This window comes from Lepidochelys kempii, chromosome 2 (assembly GCF_965140265.1).
Source record: "Lepidochelys kempii isolate rLepKem1 chromosome 2, rLepKem1.hap2, whole genome shotgun sequence".
NCBI lineage: Eukaryota > Metazoa > Chordata > Testudines > Cheloniidae > Lepidochelys > Lepidochelys kempii.
In genome coordinates, this window is record NC_133257.1 from 182,853,195 (window position 1) to 182,876,006 (window position 22,812).

Here is a 22,812-nt window from a genome sequence, read left to right on the forward strand (position 1 = left end):
GGCAGTGTTTTAAAAAATCATATTGTGTAGTCAAATTTCATGTATCTTTCTGGGTGGAACGACGTGGTGTTGGCTCAGAAACCTGTTGTGACTAGCAGTGTCAGTGCAGCATTCTTCCTTTTTTGTATTTTTTTGCATCTTGTTTGTAGGTAAAGGAATAGGTCTTTGTCTACTGTGCTTAAGTTGTTTGGCTTTTTTTTTTTTTTGCATTACAGGTAGAAGATGTGTTACAGCGATGCCGAGAATATTTAATTAAAAAAATAAATGCAGAGAACTGTGTGCGGTTACTAAGTTTTGCTGATCTCTTCAGCTGTGAAGAGTTAAAACAAAGTGCTAAGAGAATGGTAGAGCACAAGTTCACTGCTGTGTACCACCAAGATGCTTTCATGCAACTGTCACATGATCTACTGATAGATGTTTTAAGCAGTGACAACTTAAATGTGGAAAAAGAGGAGACAGTTCGTGAAGCTGCTATGTTATGGCTGGAATACAACACAGAATCACGATCACAGTATTTGTCCTCTGTTCTTAGCCAAATCAGAATTGATGCACTTTCAGAAGTAACACAGCGATCCTGGTTTCAAGGATTACCACCTAATGATAAATCGGTGGTGGTGCAAGGATTATACAAATCTATGCCCAAATTTTTCAAACCAAGACTTGGTATGACTAAAGAGGAGATGATGATATTCATTGAAGCTGCTGCTGAAAACCCTGGTAGTCTTTACTCTTCTGTCTGTTATAGCCCCCAGGCAGAAAAAGTTTACAAGCTTTGCAATCCTCCTGCTGACTTGCATAAGGTTGGAACACTTGTAACTCCTGATAATGATATCTATATAGCAGGTGGGCAAGTTCCTCTGAAAAACACAAAAACCAATCACAGTAAAACTAGCAAACTTCAGGCTGCCTTCAGAACTGTGAATTGCTTTTACTGGTTTGATGCACAGCAAAACACTTGGTTTCCAAAGACTCCAATGTTGTTTGTTCGTATAAAGCCATCCTTGGTCTGCTGTGAAGGATACATCTATGCAATTGGAGGAGATAGCGTAGGTGGAGAACTCAACAGAAGAACTGTGGAAAGATACGATACTGAGAAAGATGAATGGACCATGGTAAGCCCATTGCCTTGTGCATGGCAGTGGAGTACAGCAGTAGCAGTTCATAACTGCATTTATGTAATGGCCCACAACTTGATGTACTGTTATTTTCCCAGGTCAGATGCTTGGATAGAAATGGCTATGAGACAAACTAGTAGATGCTTTGCTTCTGCTGCTGCTTTTGGTGACAAAATATTCTATATTGGAGGATTGCATATTGGCAGCAATTCTGGTATAAGACTCCCAACTAGCACTGTAGATGGGTCTTCCGTAACTGTGGAAGTCTATGATGTGAATAAAAATGAATGGAGAATGGCAGCTAATATCCCTGCCAAGCGGTATTCTGACCCTTGTGTTAGAGCTGTTGTAATCTCCAATTCTTTATGTGTCTTCATACGAGAAACCCACATGAATGAGAGAGCCAAGTATGCCACCTACCAATATGATCTGGAGCTTGATCGGTGGTCTCTACGACAGCATATATCAGAACGTGTGCTCTGGGACTTAGGAAAAGACTTCCGATGCACTGTAGGTAAGCTGTATCCATCTTGCCTTGAAGAGTCCCCATGGAAGCCTCCAACATATCTCTTTTCACCAGATGGGGCTGATGAGTTTGAGCTGGATGGGGAGATGGTTACCCTGCCACCCGTATAGCTCCCAAATTAGAGACTGCACACCTGCTTCTGGGCTCAGTTACCTTGAAATAGAAACTTTAATGAAAGAACAGGGCTGGAAATTGAAACATTAAACCTGTTTTTCATAATTGTATTTTTATGCCCTACTTAACGTTTGGAGTCATTCAGTATGAATCAGTGACTTTTATAAGCAGATATGCTTCCATAATCTGAGATACTATCTGATAATTGAGAGAAACCTATATGTATATCATGAGCTTAAGCATCTGACTACTGTCTGAAGAATTAATTTCTAGTCCTAGGAAAGTCTTTCAGTTCAAGAAGAATCACAGCAGTTATTGTTGCTAGGATGGTATGTCACAATTGTTCTGAAAATATCTTCCAGTTATATTTGAACTACTTCTGGATATTCTACTTTAGTGCTCGTTATATAATTTTCAATGTGGCCTAAGTAATGGAATGTGCTGCACTTAACACCAATATCCGTATCGGTATAGTAACGTCATATAAAAGAAAAATAAACAAATCCCATGGATCTACCTGTGGTAGGAAGGGTAGATCTTCCTTTGTATGGTAACATGCAGGGCAAAATGACTGCGGGTTCAGTCAAGGTGTATTAAGTGCATGTATTCTATTTTCACTAACTTATACCTGTCTGTTTAGAATACAGGTCTTCCAAGCAGCTGGTGGTTTACCAGATGTGGACTTAAATTGCTGGGCTTGCAATAGGAATTGCCAGCCACTCATAGTGCGGGTCTGTGTGGAGCTTTAATCAATAAATGCCTCCACATTCTGTATTACAGTAACATTGGCTCATGTATAATACTTCCTGCTGCTGATGTATTTTTCCAATGTAAAACAAAGTTTTAGTGTGGATTAACCAGGTCTTTATTTTTTTGTTAATTTAATAACAAGCATTACTGTAGTGTGATTGTGTATAGATATCCTTTAGCTATCAGGTTTTTTACTTTTTGGGGGGGAGCGAATTGTTCAGGAATATTCTGTACGCTGTGTGCAGGAGAGCAGATGACTAGTGCTGCTCTGGCATTAATCCCAGGAACCACTAGCAGTAGCGGGGCGCCGCCAATCTAACATGAACACAGGTGCTTCATGACAACCTTACTAGCATGTTCAGCTGCATCATGTTCTGGCACTGTATTTTGAATGACATTAATTTATTAAAAAAAAGACTGAATCTAAATGAGTTTTGGTGTGCTTTGTGGTGGGAAAGAGTATAGCTATGAATTTCTCTACTTTCGGCAGTTGGCTTGGCGATAGGAAGTTAGCTTGTTTAAGGGCTGTTAAGATGAGTCATGAGCCGTGCATGTTTGAAAGCTGTACTTGTTTAGTGAAACTGGAAGTTCAGCTTGATGACATATTTGAGATTATGTAAATTATGATTGAGATTATGATTGAGTAAATTCATGTCTGCTTACACCAAATTACCATATAATGCTTATCAAGTGTCAGAAGGAAAAATTGTGTGGAATGGTCTCCATAAAATGCTAATTCAGAAGTCCCACTATACAGTCCCACTGTGAGGGGACTGACTTCTTGATCTTCATAAATAGAATTAGAAATAAAGGTATAAATTTCAAGAAATAACGTGTACATTCTAATAGCAACAGTTTGATTTTTGGTTACATTGCTTGTGTACGTTTTTGGTGTAGTAGAGTAACCCTTGACTCTTCCAGCCATTCATGAGACAAGATATGCTTCTTAAAATGTTGGTGTTAAAATTCAAATTGTGGCTCATATATAGAACATATATAAAGCAGTTTCTATCCAGTGTTAATGTTTGGCATTTGCACCCATATTAATATTTCAGATTGGGGGCTTAGAAATATTTACACTGTCCCTTTGATTTTTTTTGCTATTTAACTTTATCCCCTATGAACCAGATATTTCAAATTTAATGAGCAGCTTCCAAGTACCAAACCAGCATGGACTACAGGAAATTATATCTTGTTTGCAAAACATTATCATGTGGGAAAACATAACTATGAAGGTCTTGTCCTAAATACTGTGGCCGAATAAATAACTACCATACCACTTACTGTAGATAGAAGTGGTGGTAGCAGCTCTGTAGTTTAGGTTGCACTAAGATTTTTTACTTAAAGTAGCGATTTGAATAATCTTTCAGACTAAAATGAAAGCACTTAATATCAAATTTGGCAAACCTAAAAGAATTTTCCAAAGTATTTTTATGGATTAAAAAGTTGCTACATTTAATTATTCAAAAATAGATTTGTAATGGTCTCACCAATCTTTTCCCCTTTCTAATGTTTGTGTTGGCGACATTTTAAAACCCACACTTTTGGAACATACTACTTGTACTAGTTGCCCCAGATTTGTTTGTCTTCATTTGTCTTAAGTTCGGTCTAATAGAGGCTGATGAAGAACTTTAATGTTGCTGGCTATTTCATTCTCCAGTACTGTCTTGATTGCATTTGTGCTCTGCACACAGCTTGCTGAACTAGGGAAATAAGCCTTAGCAGACACTGAAAGGCTGACCTGGTGAACCATAGGAGTTCATAAGCTGGGGTCATTTGCAGTAAGTGTGGCTTCACTTATTCAGGGCCTCTGCGGGGAAAGCAGTGGCTTTTTAGATACTTAGGGTGGATGCAGTGGGCCATAACCAAGTCATCCGGCTTTCTCCAGCCCCACCACTCTGTCACGCTTGCTGACTTTATTCATGTTAACATTGTGTAAAAGTATTCTATGAAATATTCCTCCTCAGATGTCACATGGCAGGATTCCCCAATACATCCAAAGCATACATTGATAACAGCTACAGTGCATCACCTTGTATTCAGAAAATACACATTTCTCCCTAATTTATCTGGCCTACATTTCAAGCCTCTTTCTGTGACTCAACTCTTTGAACTCAGGATTTTAGATGGTCCTTAAACAGTATATGATAACCATAGGGTTTTTTTTGTTTTTTTTAAACCATGCCTTAGTGATCTTTTAACTTAGTTTCTTGGTTGCCTTATTTAACCTTTTACTAATACATGAGTAACAGCCCTATTCAGTGGGAAATCGGTTCCCAAAACGTTCTAACAAGGATTCTCTCTTGTCTGCTTTTCTGGTTAGTTGGTTTTGATAGTTTGAACTTGTGCAAACTTTCACTCAGGATACTGTTTTAGTGTGGTTCAGTTGTGATTTTCCTTAAAAGTAAGGGCTTATATAACACAGCAATGAAGACTATTGTTACGTAGGTCATTTCAATTCATGTGGTGTTGGGAGGGCAGGATTGATTCTTCTCACAGTGAGACTCCATACATGTTACCTATCTCCACCCAAAGTAGAGAGAATGAGCTTTAAGACATGCTGATTTTGGATCATACATTAAAGGACAACTTGTTTAGTCAAATAGCTTTTTGTTTTCATCCTACCTTTTAAGGAATTCACAAAAGGCTGATCTCAGTAACCTACAACTGCCTGCAGTAATATCCAGCCCTTTTTTCTGATGCAATACAACCGGGGTAACTGTAGGTCTACAGAAGGGCATTTCTCAATATGCCATCAATCACTGGAGGCCAAGGTTTCCTGAAGAGCTTCTCCTATACAATATTTAATAACTTTTTAGTCTCATGGAAGAATCTTCTGATCTGGGATCTGACTGATGGATTAACGAACACTTTGGAAGCAAATAAAACATAGGGCTCATCTAAACATAAAAGGTGTACTGCTTTAACTAGCATGGATTCAGTTATACTGGTATAACTATTTGTACAGTTTATTCCTGTAGGGGAAGAGGAATAAGCTATACTACAAACATTCTTATAAAAGCCCAAGGATGATCAGTTTAACTTTATTTAAACAAACAAACAAAATCATTTTCCTTGCCAAAAATTACACTGGTAAAACATAAGTGTAGAGCAGGCCTTAGTGTGATGGTGCCTAAATTGCTTCCCCTGTATAAGCCCTGCAACTGCTTCACCGTTCTGATCTGCTGCAGTTGCAACAGTTGTCTTCAGCTGCTCTGCTCAACAGGTTATTGGATGTAAACCCTTACATTTTCTCTTCCCAGCTGTCCTAAGAAATAGTGGTGATACCTGCACCCTTGGTAGCAAAAGTGTTGAGCCCTAATGGAAAAAGACTGGTTTGCCACTCTTTGTTAGAGGTTTTCAGAGTCCAGAGTGCCTATCTAAGGATTGAATGACTGGTCTAGTCTCAGAAGAGAGCTGAGTGAGGTTCTGCGGAGATATGGAGAAAGGTAAGTCCTGTGGTTGGATCATAAGCAAAAGAGAGACCCCTTGCATCTGTGAACCAACAGAGCTGTTGAATCCATGGTAGCAGTCAAACTGGCCCAGCTCTGTTTTTGTCATCAGTAACAGCTGACCATTCAGGGAGTGTTAGGGGTGCTGTGCTCCCAACTTTGGTAGCAGACATTGCCACAGGGTCTGTAGAGCATGCAGCCACATTCTGACCGTTCATTGGTGTGACTACTGGTTGGTGAATGCTCCACTCCTGCAGGGTCTTTCCCTGAGAGGGTGCTAGGCATGAGGGTCTCCTGGCAGACTAAATGAGAGTACTTGTGCTGCTGTATAGTGGTGTCCCAACAGAAAGAAAGGCTTCATTACTATCTTCTGTTAACAGCTGTGGCTATTCCTTCTCTATCATCTCCTAAATAAATCTCACTCAGAATCCAAGCTTTATTCTTAGCGCAGCCTGGAGAATGTATGTTTTTCTAGAATATGAAGCTGTGGCACTAACTCAACTGGAGGAGGGGGGCAGGGGAAAGTTGATGCAGTTCCAGTATGCTCATAGAGGAGCAGTCTGGCATGGAAACTGACATACATCTGCTTTTGTGGGTGTGGTTAATCCATCAGTCAAGACCCAGAGAGGATTCCTTTGTTATGAGAAGACTCTTTCAAATTACAATTTTAAATAGTTTTAAAAGAACTACAGCAGAAGGGAGGACTGGCTTTTTAAACCTGCATTGTTCAGGGAAGCATAAATGACCTTTAACTTCTGCTGTGTGGCGTGTCTCCTTAATCTTTGCTAATGGGTAAGACCTCCCACTTAACGGAACTCACACGTAGTCCAATGTTGGTGGAGGCTCCAGGACTCAGCCCTGCCCTTCACCTCAGGCTACCCTGTTCTCTGCCTCCAGCAGTGGAATTAGTTGGTGGTTTATCTCCCAACCACTTTGTTTTAGAACTAATTTTTTTGTGCAGTAGCTAGTTCATTTCAGCTTCTAGCTCCTCTCACTTTCCAGAGGTGAAGAACGACCAATGTAGTGAAGCTCTAATCCTCTGGCATCTCTGGTACACCCCTGGGGCAGGCTTCCTCTGCCACTCACTGCAGCAGCCTTACAAGCACTGAGTCAACTTAAAGGTGGTATAGGCAGCTTTTCAGGACCCTCAGAGGGGAGCCATGCCCTGCTACTGAAAGCTGTCCACACAGGTTTTCAGTTGGACAGTTCGTAAATCCTTGATCTCTACCTGAAGCCATGACTCCACAGAGGAGGCTCAGCCAGGAGCATGAGCATAAGCATGCCCAGCGGGAGGAGAAATCCCTCACAGCCTGCTCAGGGGTCAGTCTTGCAAACCCTAGAGGCTCTGAGTCTTAGAGAAACAGCCATCAGGCGGCAGTTCACCTTGCCAATGAGTATGTAGGTTTAAACCCTGATATTTTTTAACCCTTTCTCTCCCCCTCATCCCCAGAGTTTTAGATCCTTGGTTCTCAGCCAGGGGGCCACAAACACACTTCAGAGGGTCCACCAAGCAGGGCCAGTGTTACACTCACAGGGGCCCAGGGCAGAAAGCTGAAGCCCCACCACAAGGGGCTGAAGTCCAGGGCCCTGAGCCCCACCACCCAGGGCTAATGCTGAAGCCTGAGCGATGTAGCTTTGCAGGGGCCCCTGTAGCGTGAGGTCGCAGGCAGTTGCCCTGCTTCCTGCCCCCTATCACTGGCCCTGGCTTTTATATGCAGAAAACCAGCTACTGTGGCACAGGTGGGCCATAGCATTTTTACAGCATGCTGGCGGGGCCTCAGAAAGAAAAAGGTTGAGAACCTCTGTTTTAGATTTTTCTCCTCAGAAGGTCAGCGCTCTATCTAACTCACTGCATGCTGGTTTTCAGCCCATGAACTCCTGCTCTGCCAGGGAAAGGGGCCTCCCTCTCTGCACCTCTGAATAGGCTGGCTCCACGCTAAAGCATAAAGAGCACTTCAGTTAGTCTGTGACAAGAACAAAGGTAGATGAGGACTCTATTCTCCATGCAGCTGCACCATTGTAGGATTACAAAGAGGTAAGTAAGAAATTCCTTCTCATATTCAAATTACTGCCATTTTCTGTGTAAACCTTGAAGTGGTAATAAGTCTTCCCTAAAGTATTTCTAGGGATGCTAGCCAGCCTCAAGAAACAAGAAAGCTCCTGGTACTATCCAGCAGTCTATTCCCCCTAATCAAGCTATTTGTACTAGTACCTCCCCTTGGCTGAGGGATCCTCAGACCAGGCTGCATGGCATGCTCTCTCCCTTCTGTAAAAAGGCAGGGGAAGTACTGTGCACATACTAACCAAAAGCCTAATGTATAAAAACAAAGTAACTTCAAAAGTTTTAGTAACCTAAGACTGGTGCAGCTGCAGCTCCACCAGTGAGACAGTCATACCTTCAGAAGGGGACTTCCTTCCAAAACATCCTATAGAACAGGAGTGGGCAAGCTACGGCCCGGGGGCCACATATGGCCCTTCAGATGTTTTAATCAGGCCCTCGAGCTCCTGCTGGGGAGTAAGGTCCAGGACCTGCCCCGCTCCATGTGTGCCATGGCTCCCAGAAGCAGTGGCATGTCCCCGCTCCAGCTCCTAAGCGTAGGGGCAGCCAGAGGGCTCCACATGCTGCGCGCCCCTCCCCGCCCAGTGCTGCCCTTGCAGCTCCCATTGGCAAGGAACCACGGCCAGTGGGAGCTGCAGGGGCAGCACCTGTGGATGGGACAGCATGCAGAGCTGCCTGGCCACACCTCCACGTAGGACATGCCGCTGCTTCTTGGAGCTGCTTGAGGTAAGCGCTGCCTGGAGCCTGCACCCTTGAACTCCTCCCACGCCTCTACCCCCAGCCCTGAACCCCTCAGTCCCAGTGCAGAGCACCCTCCTGCACCCCCTGCCTGGAGCCACCTTCTGCACCCTGAACTAATTTTTGGCCCTACTCCAGAGCCTGCACCCCCAGCTGGAGCCCTCACCTCCTCCCACACCCCAAGCCCCAATTTCATGAGCATTTATGGCCCACAATACAATTTCCATACCCAGATGTGTCCCTCGGGCCAAAAAGTTTGCCCACCCCTGCTATAGAATCATAAGTGTAGATGTGCCTCACACATTTCAAAGCCTCAGCTAAAGCCATTCAGACCAAAAAATTTTTTCTATGTTTAATAAAATGGCTCATGGACTTAGGGTATGTTCTTTACTTGTAATGAGACGTCGGTGGTTCTTTTATAGTCAAAACCTTGTGACAAGCAATGGCTCCTAGCAGGGGCAAGGAAGCTGTGTTACACTCATGCATAGCTATCAGTCATCCTAAACTGATACCCTCGGCCTCCTAGTTTACAGGTGAGAAGCTAAGGGAAACAGAAATTAGTAACTGAGAATGCAGAAACCTTACCCCCCACTATAAAAGCCAGCATAATAACAACTAATAGATTGCTAATACAGGCTATTCAAGAAGTATTTATTTCCCTAGCAGAAGCAAAAATAGGAAGCAGATGTTTCCTAAGAAACAAATATTTTCTTCTACAAAAACTTCACTATGACTGACAAAGTGAGCAGCTGTGTACGAGACAATTCCTGTACACAACTCTTCTTCCTTCTGACCTACCCTCTTTAGCCGGAGTCCTAAGAAATGGCTGTTAGTAGCCATAGTAAGGCTCAAGTTATATCCACCAGTGTTCAAAATCAAGAACTGTTTGAACTCAATACAGAGAACAAATTACCCAAGGGTCGAAGCAGGTATGGCTCTGGCCCAGATCTTACCCCTAAATTTCTTGTGATCTTTTGCAGCCGGAAGTTAAAATAACCTCTCACTTCCTACTCAAGATTCCTGTTTATGCATCTCAGCAGTGCATTAGCTCTTTTGGCCATAGCATCACACTGGGAGCTCACATTCAGCTGATTATCCACCATGATCCCCACATCTTTTTCAGATAAGGTGGGAAGGGATGAGATGGGGAGAGTGTGGGGGTCCCGGGCTAGGGGTGGGGTCATGTGAGGGGTGGTCATAGGTTACTCCCCTGACCTCCAGTTTCTCCCCCCCACCCCCCAAAAAAAATTTCCCCACCAGTTGCTGTCCTGGCCCGTCAGGGTAAGCAGCTGGCGCACCGGGACACTTTACTTAAGTTTACCTCTGTGCCTGTGGAAACTCAAGGTAAACAAACCATCTCGACCCACCAGCAGCTTATCCTGATGGCCCAGGAGCCAAAGTTTGCCGACCCCTGAATTATAGGGTCGGTTTATGAATGGGTCATAAAAAATTTTCCATTTTTACTTATTCATCTTGTGGGGGTTGGCTTATAAACGAATTGGCTTATGATCAAGTATATACAGTATGTCTAGTTTTTAATCAAAATGTCCTGCAGTACTAAGTCAAACACCTTATAGAAATCTAAGTATATTATGCCACCATCATTATCTTTATTAACCAAACTTGTATCTAAAAAAATTACTCATTTAGTTTGACAAGATCTATTTTCCCTAAACCCATGCTGATTTGCATTAATTATATTACCCTCAAGTCCATTATCTGTCTCAGGATCAATGTCAGGCTGACAGACCTATAATTACCCAGGTCATCCCTTTTATCCTTTTGAAAAACTGGCACAATATTAGCTTTCTTCCGAGTGCTCCAAGACTTACTGAAAATCAACAGTAACAGTCCAATGAGCTTCTCAGTCATCTCTTTCAAAACTCTTGGATGAAAGTTATCCAGACCTGTGGATTTCAAAGAATGTAACTTTAGTAGCTTCTGTTTAACAGTTGTAGGGATAGTTATTAAAATAAAGAATTAAAATGAGCTTAAGTTTGATTAAGGAAATAATATATTTGCTTTATAGTTTGTGGCTTGTAACCAAATAAGGCCTTAATCATCCAGTAAAGGAAGGCCACAAGAATAACAAGTCAAAAGACCAGAATGCAACGAGGAAAGAATGTCTGGTTCAAAAAACTAATAAAACAGGAAGCTGCAATAACCAAGACAAAGAAGAACCCTTCTCAAAAGCAAGCCCAGTGTTTTTTTCTCACATACCAGTGCTATCTTAAAGTGAGGCCTATGTGTAACCAATGGCAACAGAAGCAAAAAACTACTGGTAATCAAGGAGAGGGGAGGAGACAAAGAAAAAAGGCTTAGAGAAAATAAACTGCTTCAAACTGTGTTTTTACTAAAGCTAGAAAGTGGGATGACAGGTATAGAGAGAGCCAGGAAGCTGAAAGTTCTTTATTAGATCCAGTCCAATTATGCTGAGAAAACCAGTGTGAAAAGAATTTTCTCCCATCTGGTCCTCTTGAAAGTATGTACTGTAGATAGTTATGTTTTGTTGTTGTATGGAATGTAGTAATGTTTATTAGCTAAGCTTTATGCGTGTTTAGAGCAACAGTATAGATAACATTTGGACTTACTTATAAAGGAATTTATGGTTAATGTTTGGTGGTGTCCTGTATGATTGATATTCATAAATTCCAATAACATCCTCCAGAGACGATAGTGGAATGGAAAATGTGTTATCGCCGTATAGCAAGACTATATAATTGGTTCTCCCCCCACACTCCCCCCCAGAACAAAAATATTTATTGAAAGCATCTGCCTTATTGATAATTCTACCATTTCCATCTAGTAATGGACCAATACCTTTATCAGGATTTTTTAATATTAGAAACAAAATTAAACTCCTTGTCCTTAATGCTGCTGCCATTTGTCATTGTGTCCCTTCCTTCCCTTATCTATTTTCTACAATTCCTAACTTCTCATTTATATTCATTACTGTCAATTTCCCTTTTCTTCCATTTGTTAATAATTTATTTTTTACAGCTTCACTTCCTCTCTAAATAAGGTCTTTTTTTAAAACCTATTTGGCCTTCTTCCTTGATTGTGGCTTTCTGGTAATCTAGTAAAGCAGGGGTGGGCAAACTACGGCCCACGGGGAACCGCGGCCAATGGGAGCTTTGGGGGAGGTACCCACAGGAGAGGGCAGTGCATGGAGCCCTCTGCCCTCCTCTCCCACAGGGACGTGGTGCCGTCCACTTTTGGGAGCGGAGCAGGGCCAGGGCAGGCAGGCAGAGAGCCTGCCCTGGCCCCGGTGCATGCTGCTGCCATCCCAGAGCCACTACAGGTAAGCAGCACCAGGCTGAAGCCTGCACCCCAACCCTCTGCCCCCTTCCACACTCCACAGCCCCTGTTGCACCCCAGCCCCCTTCCCTGAGCCCCCTCATACAGCCTGCACCCCTCCTCTGCCCTAAGCCCCTTTCTGCACACCACAACCCCTCCTGCACTCCAACCCCCTGCCCCAGCCCTATATTCATGGCCCTTCATGGAATTTCCCCATGCAGATGTGGCCCTCAGGCCAAAAAGTTTGCCCACCCCTGTAGTAAGCTATTCTTAAACAACTCCTATTTATCGTTCACATTTTTTGGATTAAATTCTTCTTCCCAGCTGACTTGGCTCTCCGTTGTTTTCAGGTTTGTGAACTGGGCCCTATTAAAGCACCAAGTATATATATTACTGATCTGGATTTTACTCTGCTTGAACCTTATAAATGTGATCAATTCATGATGACTTGTGCGAAAGCTACCATTAATTTTTAGTTCTGTGATCAGTTCTCTTTATCGGTTCGGACGAGATCTAATTAAGAACTCCCCTGTGTGGGCTGCAACACTTTGAGTTGGGAAATTATTTATACTATAGGTTCTTGCCGACCCGCCACCTGCTCAGTTTCTTCTTGCCAGAATACTCTGACAGAGGGGAGGCGGGCGCAATTTGGAATGGACATGAACAACACATCTCGAAGAACAACAGTTACGAGAGGTAGGTAACCATTTTTTCTTTGAGTGCTTGCTTATGTCCATTCCAATTAGGTGACTCCTAAGCCATACTCTTGGAGGAGAGGGTCGGAGTTCATCTGGTCGTAGATTGCCGCACTGCCCTGCCAAACGCTGTGTCATCTCTGGACTGTTGCAAAATTGCGTAATGCAAGGTGAAGGTATGGATAGAGGACCATGTGGCTGCCCTGCATACATCTTGAATAGGCACTTGAGCATGAAAGCGGCATATGACACGAGCTCTTGTAGAGTGCGCCGTCAATGTCAGGGCTGGAATCTTGGCCAAGTCGTAGCAAGTCCTGGTGCACGATGTGATCCAGAATGATATGCACGGGGAGGAGATGGAAAGCCATTTCATCCTCTGTGACAGTGATGAAGTGCTGTGGTGACTTCTGAAACGGCTTTGTGTGCTCGATATAGAGAATGAGGGCTTGTCTCACAGCCAAGGAATGAAGCATGTGATCTCTGTTGTTGGCATGCGGCTTGGGAAAAAACACAGGTAGGAAAATGTCCTGATCTATATGGAATTGAGAGACTACCTTAGGGAGAAATGCAGGGTGTGGGCATAGTTACACTGTATTTTATAAAGACAAGGTGCAAGGGGGCTCAGATGTCACCACCTTGAGTTCAGAGACCCTTCTGGCTGAGGCGATGGCCACGAGGAAAGCTACATTCCCAGACAGAGCAAGGAACATGTCACCATGGGCCCAAAGGGGGGGCCCCATAAGCCTGGTGAGAACTAGTGAGGTCCCAAGGAGAAAGAGTCTGTCTCACCTGTGGATACAGTCTATACAGCCCCTTGAGGAAGCAGCCTACCTTTGGGTTTCCAAAGACTGACCTACGCTCCGCCCCGGGTGAAAAGCAGAGATGGCGGCCAAGTGAATCCTGATCGAAGAGGTTGCCAATCACTGCTGTTTCAAGTCGAGCTTGTAGTCCAAAATAAAACGGATCGAGGCTTGTCATGCATGAGTACCCTTCTGCATACACAAAATTGAGAACCACTTCTACTTGACAAGGTAAGTGGCTCGAATAGAGGGCTTCTTGCTTCTGAGAAGGACCTCCTGAGCTAAGTCAGAGCATTGAAGTTCACACATAGAGCTTCCACTCTGTGAGGTAGAGGGACTCCAGGTTGGGATGTAGTAACCTGCTGTGGTCTTGTGTGATAAGGTCCAGGAACAGGGGAAGGGCTATGGGTCTGTCATACTGATAGGTCCAACAGCATGATGAACTAGTGTTGGCAGGGCCATGCCGGCGCTATGAGGATCAATGAGGTCCTGTCCAGGTGGACTTTGAGGAGGACCTTGTGTATGAGAGGGAAGGGTGGAAACACGCAGAGCAGGTGATTCACCCATGACCAGTGAAACGTATCCGTGATGGAACCTGCCCTCAACTTTCTGGCATTGATATGCAGCGATAGTTCTGCATGGGACCACATGCCGTGTCCTGATAGTGTCCCGATGCGCTCCATACCTGACTGCCGAGGTGTCCGTGACTAACTCTAGAGAGGGCTGCGGTTTGGCAAAGGGTACACCCGGCAGACCACCTAAGCCTGCAACCACCAACCAAGGAATTCTAGAACCAGAAGCGGGAGTGAGACTGTTCTGTCTAGAGAGTCCCGACTGGGCTTGTACACCTGCGCCAGCCACATTTGTAGGGGACGGAGACGCAACCTGGCATGCTGGACCACCATATGCAGGCCGCCATATACCCCAGCAGTTTCATGCAGTTTCTGGCAGTGGTTGTGGGGAATTGGTGGAGGTTCTTGATTAATGTCCCTGAGAACTTGAAAGCGGGCCTCGGGAAGTTATGCCCTGGCTTGTGTGGAGTCCAGGAAAACCCCAATGAATTCTGTCCTCTGCGTTGGGGTTATTGTGGACTTGGGCACATTTTAGCATGAGGCGCAACCTGAGAAAGGTGCCATGAGTGAGGGCTAGGGCTTGTGAGCTGGCCTTGATGAGCCAGTTGTGCAGGTACAGGAAGACTTGGACCCGATGTTTACAGAGGAAGACCAGCATGATGGCCATGCATTTTGTGAATACCTAAGGGACTGCCAAGAGCCCGAAGGGGAGCATCGTAAACTGATAGTGCTGGGTGTTGATCACAAACCGGAGAAAGCATCTGGGATGATGGAGAGGTGGAAGTACGCGTCCTTCAAGTGCAGGGCGGTGTACCAGTCCCACAGATCCAGGGAAGGAATGATGGAGGCCAGGGAGACCATGCGAAACTTCACTTTCTTTATGAATATGTTGAAGTTTCACAGATCTAGGATAGGTCTGAGCCTGCCCTTGGCCTTGGGGGGATGAGGAAGTATCGGAAGTAGAACCCTTTTCCCCTGAACTCCTGAGGAACCTCCTCTATTGGCCTGAGAGCAAGGAGTGATTGCACCTTCTGTAAAAGGAGTTGCTCATGAGAGGGGTCCCTGAAGAGGGACGGGGAAGGGAGGGAACAGAATTGGATAGAATATCCTACCTCTACCATGCTCAGTACCCAGCAATCTGAGGTAATCAAGGCCCAGGCATGGCGGAAGTGGGACAGATGGTTCCCAAAGGTGGGAGAAGGATCCAGGAGATGGACTGGTGCTCTGTCCTCGGGCACAAAATTAGGCTAAGGGCCAGGAGGCTGTTTGGATGAACTGTGGCCCTGGTCAGAGGAGGATCTCGATGGCCTCCTTGTGTTGTTCCTGCTTGCCTTCTAGTTAAGTCCTGCCTTGTGCTCCCCACATAGAAGCACTGGGGAGGCTGGGGCTTGAAGGGCTTTCTCTGTGGAGAGGGGTGTGGATTCCCAGGGACTTAAGGGATGCCCTAGAATCCTTCAGACTGTGCAGCCATGAGTCTGTCTGCTCTGCAAAAAGACCAGCACAGTCAAAGGGGAGGTCCCGGATGGTATTCTGGACCTCCGCAGGAAGGCCCGACACCTGAAGCCATGACCTTCTGCGCATAGTAATTGCATTGGCCATGGTCTGCATAGCTGAGTCCGCCGAGTCCCGGGTCACTTTGAAGGAGGTCTGGGCCACCATCTTACCCTCCTCGAATATTGCGGTGAACTCCAAACAGGAGTCCGTGGGCAACAACTTCTGGAACTTGTACAGGGAGGCCCAGGAGTTGTAAGCGTACCGGCTAAGAACCGCGTGCTGATTGGCGATATAAAGCTGGAGCTCCTGGTCAAATACACCTTGCGAGCAAAGAGGTCCAGCTTCTTGGTCTCCTGAGTGGGACCCGACTCTCCTTGCCGCTCCTTGTGATTGGCGGGGTCCACCACCAATGTGCCCGGCGTGGGATGAGAGAAGAGGTGCTCGTACCCCTTCTGTAGAACAAAATATTGGCATTCTACCCCTTTAGCTGTTGGAGGGGGAGAGGCCAGAGTCTGCCAGAGCACCTTAGTTGTATTTACAATAGTCTTAATAAGAGGAAGGACCACCTTAGAGGGGTCCTCAGGAGCCAGGATATTAACTGTTGGGTCTGAATGCCCTGTGTCGTCCTCAGCCTATAGGTTCAAGTTTTGTGCCACCCGGCAAAAGAGGTCCTGATGAGCCCTGGTGTCCATTGCTGGCAGAGAGGTAGTCGTCCCTGCCACCGCCTCATCGGGTAAGGAGGAGGAAGATGCCTGGGGAGTGATTGGGTCCTTTTGCCTTTCAGTTACCTGGTGGTCACTAGGGCAGTTTCAGGTGTCCTTTCTTGCACCGAGGGTGGGGCGACAGCTCCCATCTGAGGGTCAGATTGCCCCAGGTCTTCCTCTCAGGACGCAGCCTGCACTCCTAGATCCCTTGAGACCGATGTGGCCAATGGGGTCACGCAGTGTTCCAAGGCCACCGAAGTCACCCTTGGTCCCAGTCCCTGGGCCTGATGGTAGGCCCATGGGCTCCAGAAGGGCCACTGCACCGGCCCCTGCCCCTGGAGAGGCCATGACACTGTTGGCACCGGTTGGGGTGCATCGCTTCTCGAGTGGTGGCAGGAATGGGGCCAGCGTCTAGAGCGGTACCAGCTCTGCCTGGAGGCATAGGATTCCACCTTCGCCTCAGAGGAGTACTCAGATGCAGAGCAAGGCAGAGCAGCACCCAACGGTGCCGGAGATCAGTGCTGGGGCAAGGATGAGCAATGGCTTATCATCATGGGCTTGCCCGAATGTCTGATGGGGGTAGTGCCGGTGCCGTCATTGTTTGGAGCCGTTGATGTTGCTGCCATGGCAGGTGCTAGTGGGCCCAGAGATTGAGCAGTCATGATGGCTAGATCCCATGCTGCTTCAAATGTGTCCAGTGTGAAGGGAAGATCGAGGTCTTCTCCCTCCAAGTCCTCCTGCACCAGAGAGTCCACATGCACCTGACTTGACAGCTGTGGGACTTGCAGGCCAGGTTTGGGGTGTTCAAACCCAGGACGCACCCCACTGGTGTGCTGTGCCGGCAAGAAGCCCCTGTCCGCCGCCACCTTCTTATGTGGCACCGGCAATTGTGAATGGTGCCGCAAGGTGGAGCTGGGCCTTGGGGCTGGGGAACAGTGCTGATGCTCCTTACTGGAGTCCTTCCTCCGTGCCGAGGGTTCCCGCACTGATGCCAGCGCTCTGCCCACCGAGGCTGCCGGCGCTGGCTGTGGGCAAAGTGCAGCTTCTATTAAGAGGAGCTTCAGACTAGTCTCTCTCCTTCTTTGTTCTGGGCTTAAAGCCCCTGCAAATCTTGCACCTATCTGCCTGATGACCCTCCCTGAGGCACTAGAGACAGGAGTTGTGCGGATTGCCATGTGGCATAGGCTTGAGGCACTTCTCACAGGGCTTAAAGCCCTGGGCCCGAGGCATGCCCCGGTCTGGGGAAAAGGGAAATCGGGGAAGATCCCCCAGCTAAGTGCTATTCAACTAATTAACACTAATGGGTAACTATTTACAACAGCTATTTGAAGAAAGAGGGCTAAGTAGGCACTTGCAATATGCAAGACCAAGGAGCTCCAACAGCCATCACTAGCACTAAGGAGGAGTAGAGCAGGCAGGGGGTCGGCAAGGTCAGATATACACCGCCATAAAGGCACCACTCCAGTGGGCTCCACAGATGGGTACCGCTAGTGGAAAAACCTTCCAACAATCATGCACACGACGCATGCACACCTAATTGGAATGGACGTGAGCAAGCACTCGAGAAATAATGGGTTTCCCTCCACATGGCAGAAGATATAAAAGGCCCTGGAAACCCCTCCATTTTGCCTCTATCCTGCTCCAGCCTCTCTTCCACTTCAGCCTCTGGACTATTAACTTAGATTAATGGAAGCATTTTAACCAAGGAATTGAGGATCTTCCAGTGATTTGGAAGCAGCCAGAAACTTGACTTAAGCCAGCAGTTTATTCCATCACTGCTACAAGCCTGAACCAAGAACTTTGCAATTATTGTATGTGTTCGATTCCTTTAACCAATTTTAACTCACCTTTCTTTCTTTTTATGAATAAACCTTTTGATACTAAAGGATTGGCATAGTGATTTTTGGGTAAGATCTAAGTTATATATTGACCTGGGTGTGTGGCTGGTCCCCTGGGTCAGAAGAACCTTTTATTTGAAGAGATTGGATTTAGAGGTGAGTGTTTCTTTAAAACCAGTGGTTTTGGTGGTTATATAAGAACTGGAATGCCTAAGGAAACTGCTTTTCTGACTTCTTGTTAGCCCGTGTAGTGAAACAGAAGTTTACTTTTGTTGCTGGTTTGGTATATCCTGTGGGGATTTAGCCACCAATATTAGGGTGTATCTGCCCTAGTTCTCAGCAGTTTGTCCTGAATTTGACATCCTCAGTTGTGACCCACAGTTGCAGAGAGATGGGAAGGATCTGAGAGACTATTGCTTGCACATTCTAAAAAAGTATCTTATTAGTATTCAGTCTAACATCATAATACTGAACACATTGTAATCTCTCTCCCAAAAGTATGTGTATAGATGAAAATGAGTTTCACAAGCCAGGCATGTATCCCCTGGAAATTTCATTATATCTGCAAAAAACTATATTTGTTTTTACAGGGAGCACTTCCTAGTTCTTACTTCCTGTTTAAACTTCATCCTATCACGTTTCCTGGCCAAGTATAATAAAGGAAAGGCCAAAGCCACAAAAATCACCTATTTTTTATAATTACCAGGTTTTACAGCCTAAAGCAAGTTGAATTTATACTCAAATGGTAGAATTAGGGCAGTAAAATCTACTTCGCCTGGTAAAGAAAAGAGGAAGATGTGGTCTCAATTCACAGGGGCTTATAGTCTGAGGAGCCAAGTCAGCCATAAGATGTCTCTTAGACACCAGGTGCTTATTACAGAGCAGTGCAATCATTTAAGACATGAAAAATATTATGCAGGAAGATAACAGATGAGATGGTGCTCTACAGTCATTCTTCCTCTCCTCAAGTCAATGTCAGATCTGCACTAATGGTAATCTCGTCATGGGATACCCACTACATAAAACCCAAAACCATCTCAAAGATTTGCCCAGTGATTGTTGCTAAACAAAAAAAGATTACTTTAGCCATGAGGCTAGATTTTTTTCCCTCTTTTATGAGTTTAACAGCACCTGTGTATGGCCAGTTTTCCCCTTGTTTATCTGGAGTCAACAGGGAAAAAATAACAATTTGAAAATGGTGATTATAGAAGCGGTGGAACTGTAGGGCAGCAGTACTACCTGAAACTGTTTTTCCAATTGACTAGATATGAAATGTTGTATTTAATTTGGCTCAGATGATTTTAACATTCTCCAATTGTACTTAACCAGGAGTCCAATGCTATTAGGTAGTAAAGATAGGTTTTATTTAAAAGAGCCTATTGTTGTGGTAAAAGGAGTGGTCGGCTGGCTGAGCACAGTTAAAGGGGCCTACAGATGTTACAGGTATGTATGCATCTCAAGTGTCAGTTTAATAAAACAAAAGTTCAGACTCACTTTGTCAGGTACTTTTTCCAAAGGTTTCAGAATAGCAGCCGTGTTAGTCTGTATCTGCAAAAAGAAAAGGAGGACTTGTGGCACCTTAGGGACTAACCAATTTATTTGAGCATAAGCTTTCGTGAGCTACAGCTCACTTCATCAGAGTCCCTAAGGTGCCACAAGTCCTCCTTTTCTTTTTCCCAAAGGCAGATTCTTATGGGACTGACCAAGAGTTTGAAAAAGCAGGCAATGGGATAGTCTGGGTCTACACTGATCTCAGGATCAGGAGGAGAGAACAGATTTGGGAGAAAGATAAAGGACCAGTGGCAAACAATCTGAAGGGGTGGATGCATGAGCCAATAGAATGAAGTAATGGAAATACTGATGAATGCTTTCTCCTTTCCTTATGCCCTGAGAGAGATAGGATGGCAAAAAGAATGGTAGAGATAATGGTACTGCTTAAGCTCAGCAAACCTTGTGGTTGGTTTGGTGTTATTTGTAATGCAAAATTTGTTTACTTGTCCCTTGTTTCAGCAAATGAGTACTTAAGTGTCATTCACACTTCTAAATATAGAACAAAATTATGACTATTCAATTGAAGACACAAGTGAGCTAGTGCTTTAAAAGGTGAAACATTTTGCTAAAAATCTTACATAAAATATGTACATAAATAAAACCGTATCACAGTCAGTTGAATATCCAGTCAAATAGCATCTGCTTAGTATGGGTACTACATGCAGAGTTCATTTTCCCTAAGTCGGCTGAAGAACGTAAGTCAGATGTTACACAGCACTAGATGTACTGAACAGATGCAGCCAAATACCATTATCTAAACACCGCAGCAGTTGCAAAAAACAAACTAGTAAATTATTCTTCAGCTGTAAAAGAAGAAAGTTGCCATTCTATGAGAAACTCTGATGTGCTGACTGAGCAAAGCCTTGAAACCAGGTATTGATGGGTTTTAATCCCAGCTCTGTATACCCTCAGGCAAGTTACCTTAGATACCCAATGACAATATTACTCAATGATCCCAAAGCGTACTGAAGTTTAACATTTGCACGGTGTTTTTTAAATAAATGTGAAGTATAAGTATGCATGTGGGCATAGGTGGTGGTAGAGGTGATCTCAGCTGAGGTTTAAGGTTAACTTTGACTGGAGTAAGCTAAAGCTCGACACTAACAGCAACACAACTACATGTTTACGTTTGGAGATTCGCCAGGCATTATTTCTGGCTCCTATCTGTCATCTTTAACCTCTTTTTTGCCATTACTGGCAAAGCTGAGGGAAGACCAGCACACTAAAGTTTAGAAGACGGGTACTTTGCTCCAGTCACCTTTAGACACAACATCAGAAATCTAAACATTTACAACAGGATATTAGTCATGGGGAGGGAGGCTGGGTGGCAGTTCCTAGTAAAAATTTAATTTTCTTCATGCTGGACTGGCTCCAAAAAGAAACAATTTCCTTGGTAAGCTGTAGACTCAGACAAGTTAAGAAGATTTAATAGAAGACCTATACTACTGCCAAAGACACACAGTAATTATACCTGAACTATAAGAACATGTGCTTTCATAAATACAAGTAAAATGTATTCAAGAAGGGCATAAACAGAACAATTTTATTTTCTATCACTTTTAGAACAAAATATACAATGGAATCATTTCAACACAGTATATGATTTAGGCAATGATTTGATTTTAAAACAGTCACAGAGGTAAAGGATTTGACAAACTGTCTAGCTAAAATTACAAAGTCTACAATAGCAGCAAAGAATACTAAACTGTTTTATGATCAGATGTTATGCATGGTAACTGGTTCATACTACAGCACACATTACTTTATACCCAATAAAGTGATCAGATTTAAATGGACAGTTGTTCAGTGACACTGAATTCTTATAACAATTTGCAGAATGTTTCTTTAATAAACTACTTCCTGTGTATCTGGTAACAAATAAAAAGAAATTCAAACAGTGAAAACCGGAGAGTCACTTAAGCCCTTTTGTTAATTTCTATTCCATATTAACATTAAAAAAACTTAGCACTTTATCATATCTCCATGAAGGGACTCTCTATGAAAACCTGAAATACTGGGAATTGTAATGGAGTGCAGAATTTTTTTCTGGCTTGAAATGGATAGGTGCACATTCTCTACATTTCTGAAATGTGCAATAATGAAAAATAATACATGCAAGAGATCAGTTATAAATATACTAAAAAACAAGCTATAACCCTGTCATTTACACAGTTTAAATATATATTTTCTTTCAGAGAGTCAGTAGAAAGGTAGACAAATACAAAGGCAACACAATTTTACAAAATATTAGACTTATTTATACATGCATATCTTTCAGATTTGGAAGTTGTTATTCAAGGGAGTTATTTTCTTTCCCTTCCTAATGGAAACTAATTACTTCTCAAACATATAGAGTTTTGAGAATGGCTTCAAGATTTACCTTGATCAGAGTCTTCAGCATGTTTGAAGAAATTAAAAACAACAACAAAAAGACACCCTTAATGTTACATAAAGCAAATGAGGGGGAAGAACATTATTGCTGCCAACCCAGTGCAAGTTGTACTGATTGCCGAGAGTCACTTGGAGCCTCCTGCATTTGACAAGATATTTAAAATGCTCAATAATCTCTACATTTTTATGAGGCTGTTTAATTTAAAGTTAACTTTTAGGAGGCTGTATCTAGTTTTAAATTGTTTTACTTCTCTTCAGTGGAAAGCTCTTGACGAGATGTAACAGTTCAGTCACTTCTGGAAACTTGGGGAAAAAATACTAGCTCACAAATAGATGAAACAAGTATTTACATTTCAAAAAGTCACACTGAACTATCCTATTACCCCAAATCTGCAAAAGCAATCTCTTACCAAGTATTTAGTATAAATGGACTATAAGCTACAGTTTCTCACAAGTTGGCCTCATTATGATATTACAAGAATAATCAGTAAAACTAATGTTGATTTTCATATTTCACCAGTCTCAGAGATTAATGGCTTAAGATCAGTCATTGAATGATGGACAACTATCAGTGTGTCAAGTATTAATCTCATTAAATGACTTGTCTATAGGTATTTATAAATTCTTCCAATAAAACAGCTTTCTGAGCAGACAGTAAAAGCTTTTAAACAGGCTTGATATATTTATTTCCAAGCCACACATATATACTATATCTG

The 22,812-nt window shown here is 43.8% G+C and overlaps 1 protein-coding gene across 3 annotated transcripts in view; it reads left to right on the plus strand.

The window, feature by feature from the left end:
• The window catches only part of KBTBD2 (kelch repeat and BTB domain containing 2), a 29,937-nt gene extending 11,736 nt beyond the window's left edge, over positions 1-18,201 (plus strand). For all 3 annotated transcript variants that reach the window (XM_073332961.1, XM_073332962.1, XM_073332963.1), the window contains one exon: positions 216-18,201. In XM_073332961.1, coding sequence (XP_073189062.1) covers positions 216-1,751 — 1,536 coding nt within the window. In that variant the 3' untranslated portion in view covers positions 1,752-18,201. The remainder of the gene's footprint in view (positions 1-215) is intronic.
• The last annotated feature ends 4,611 nt before the right edge of the window (positions 18,202-22,812 follow it).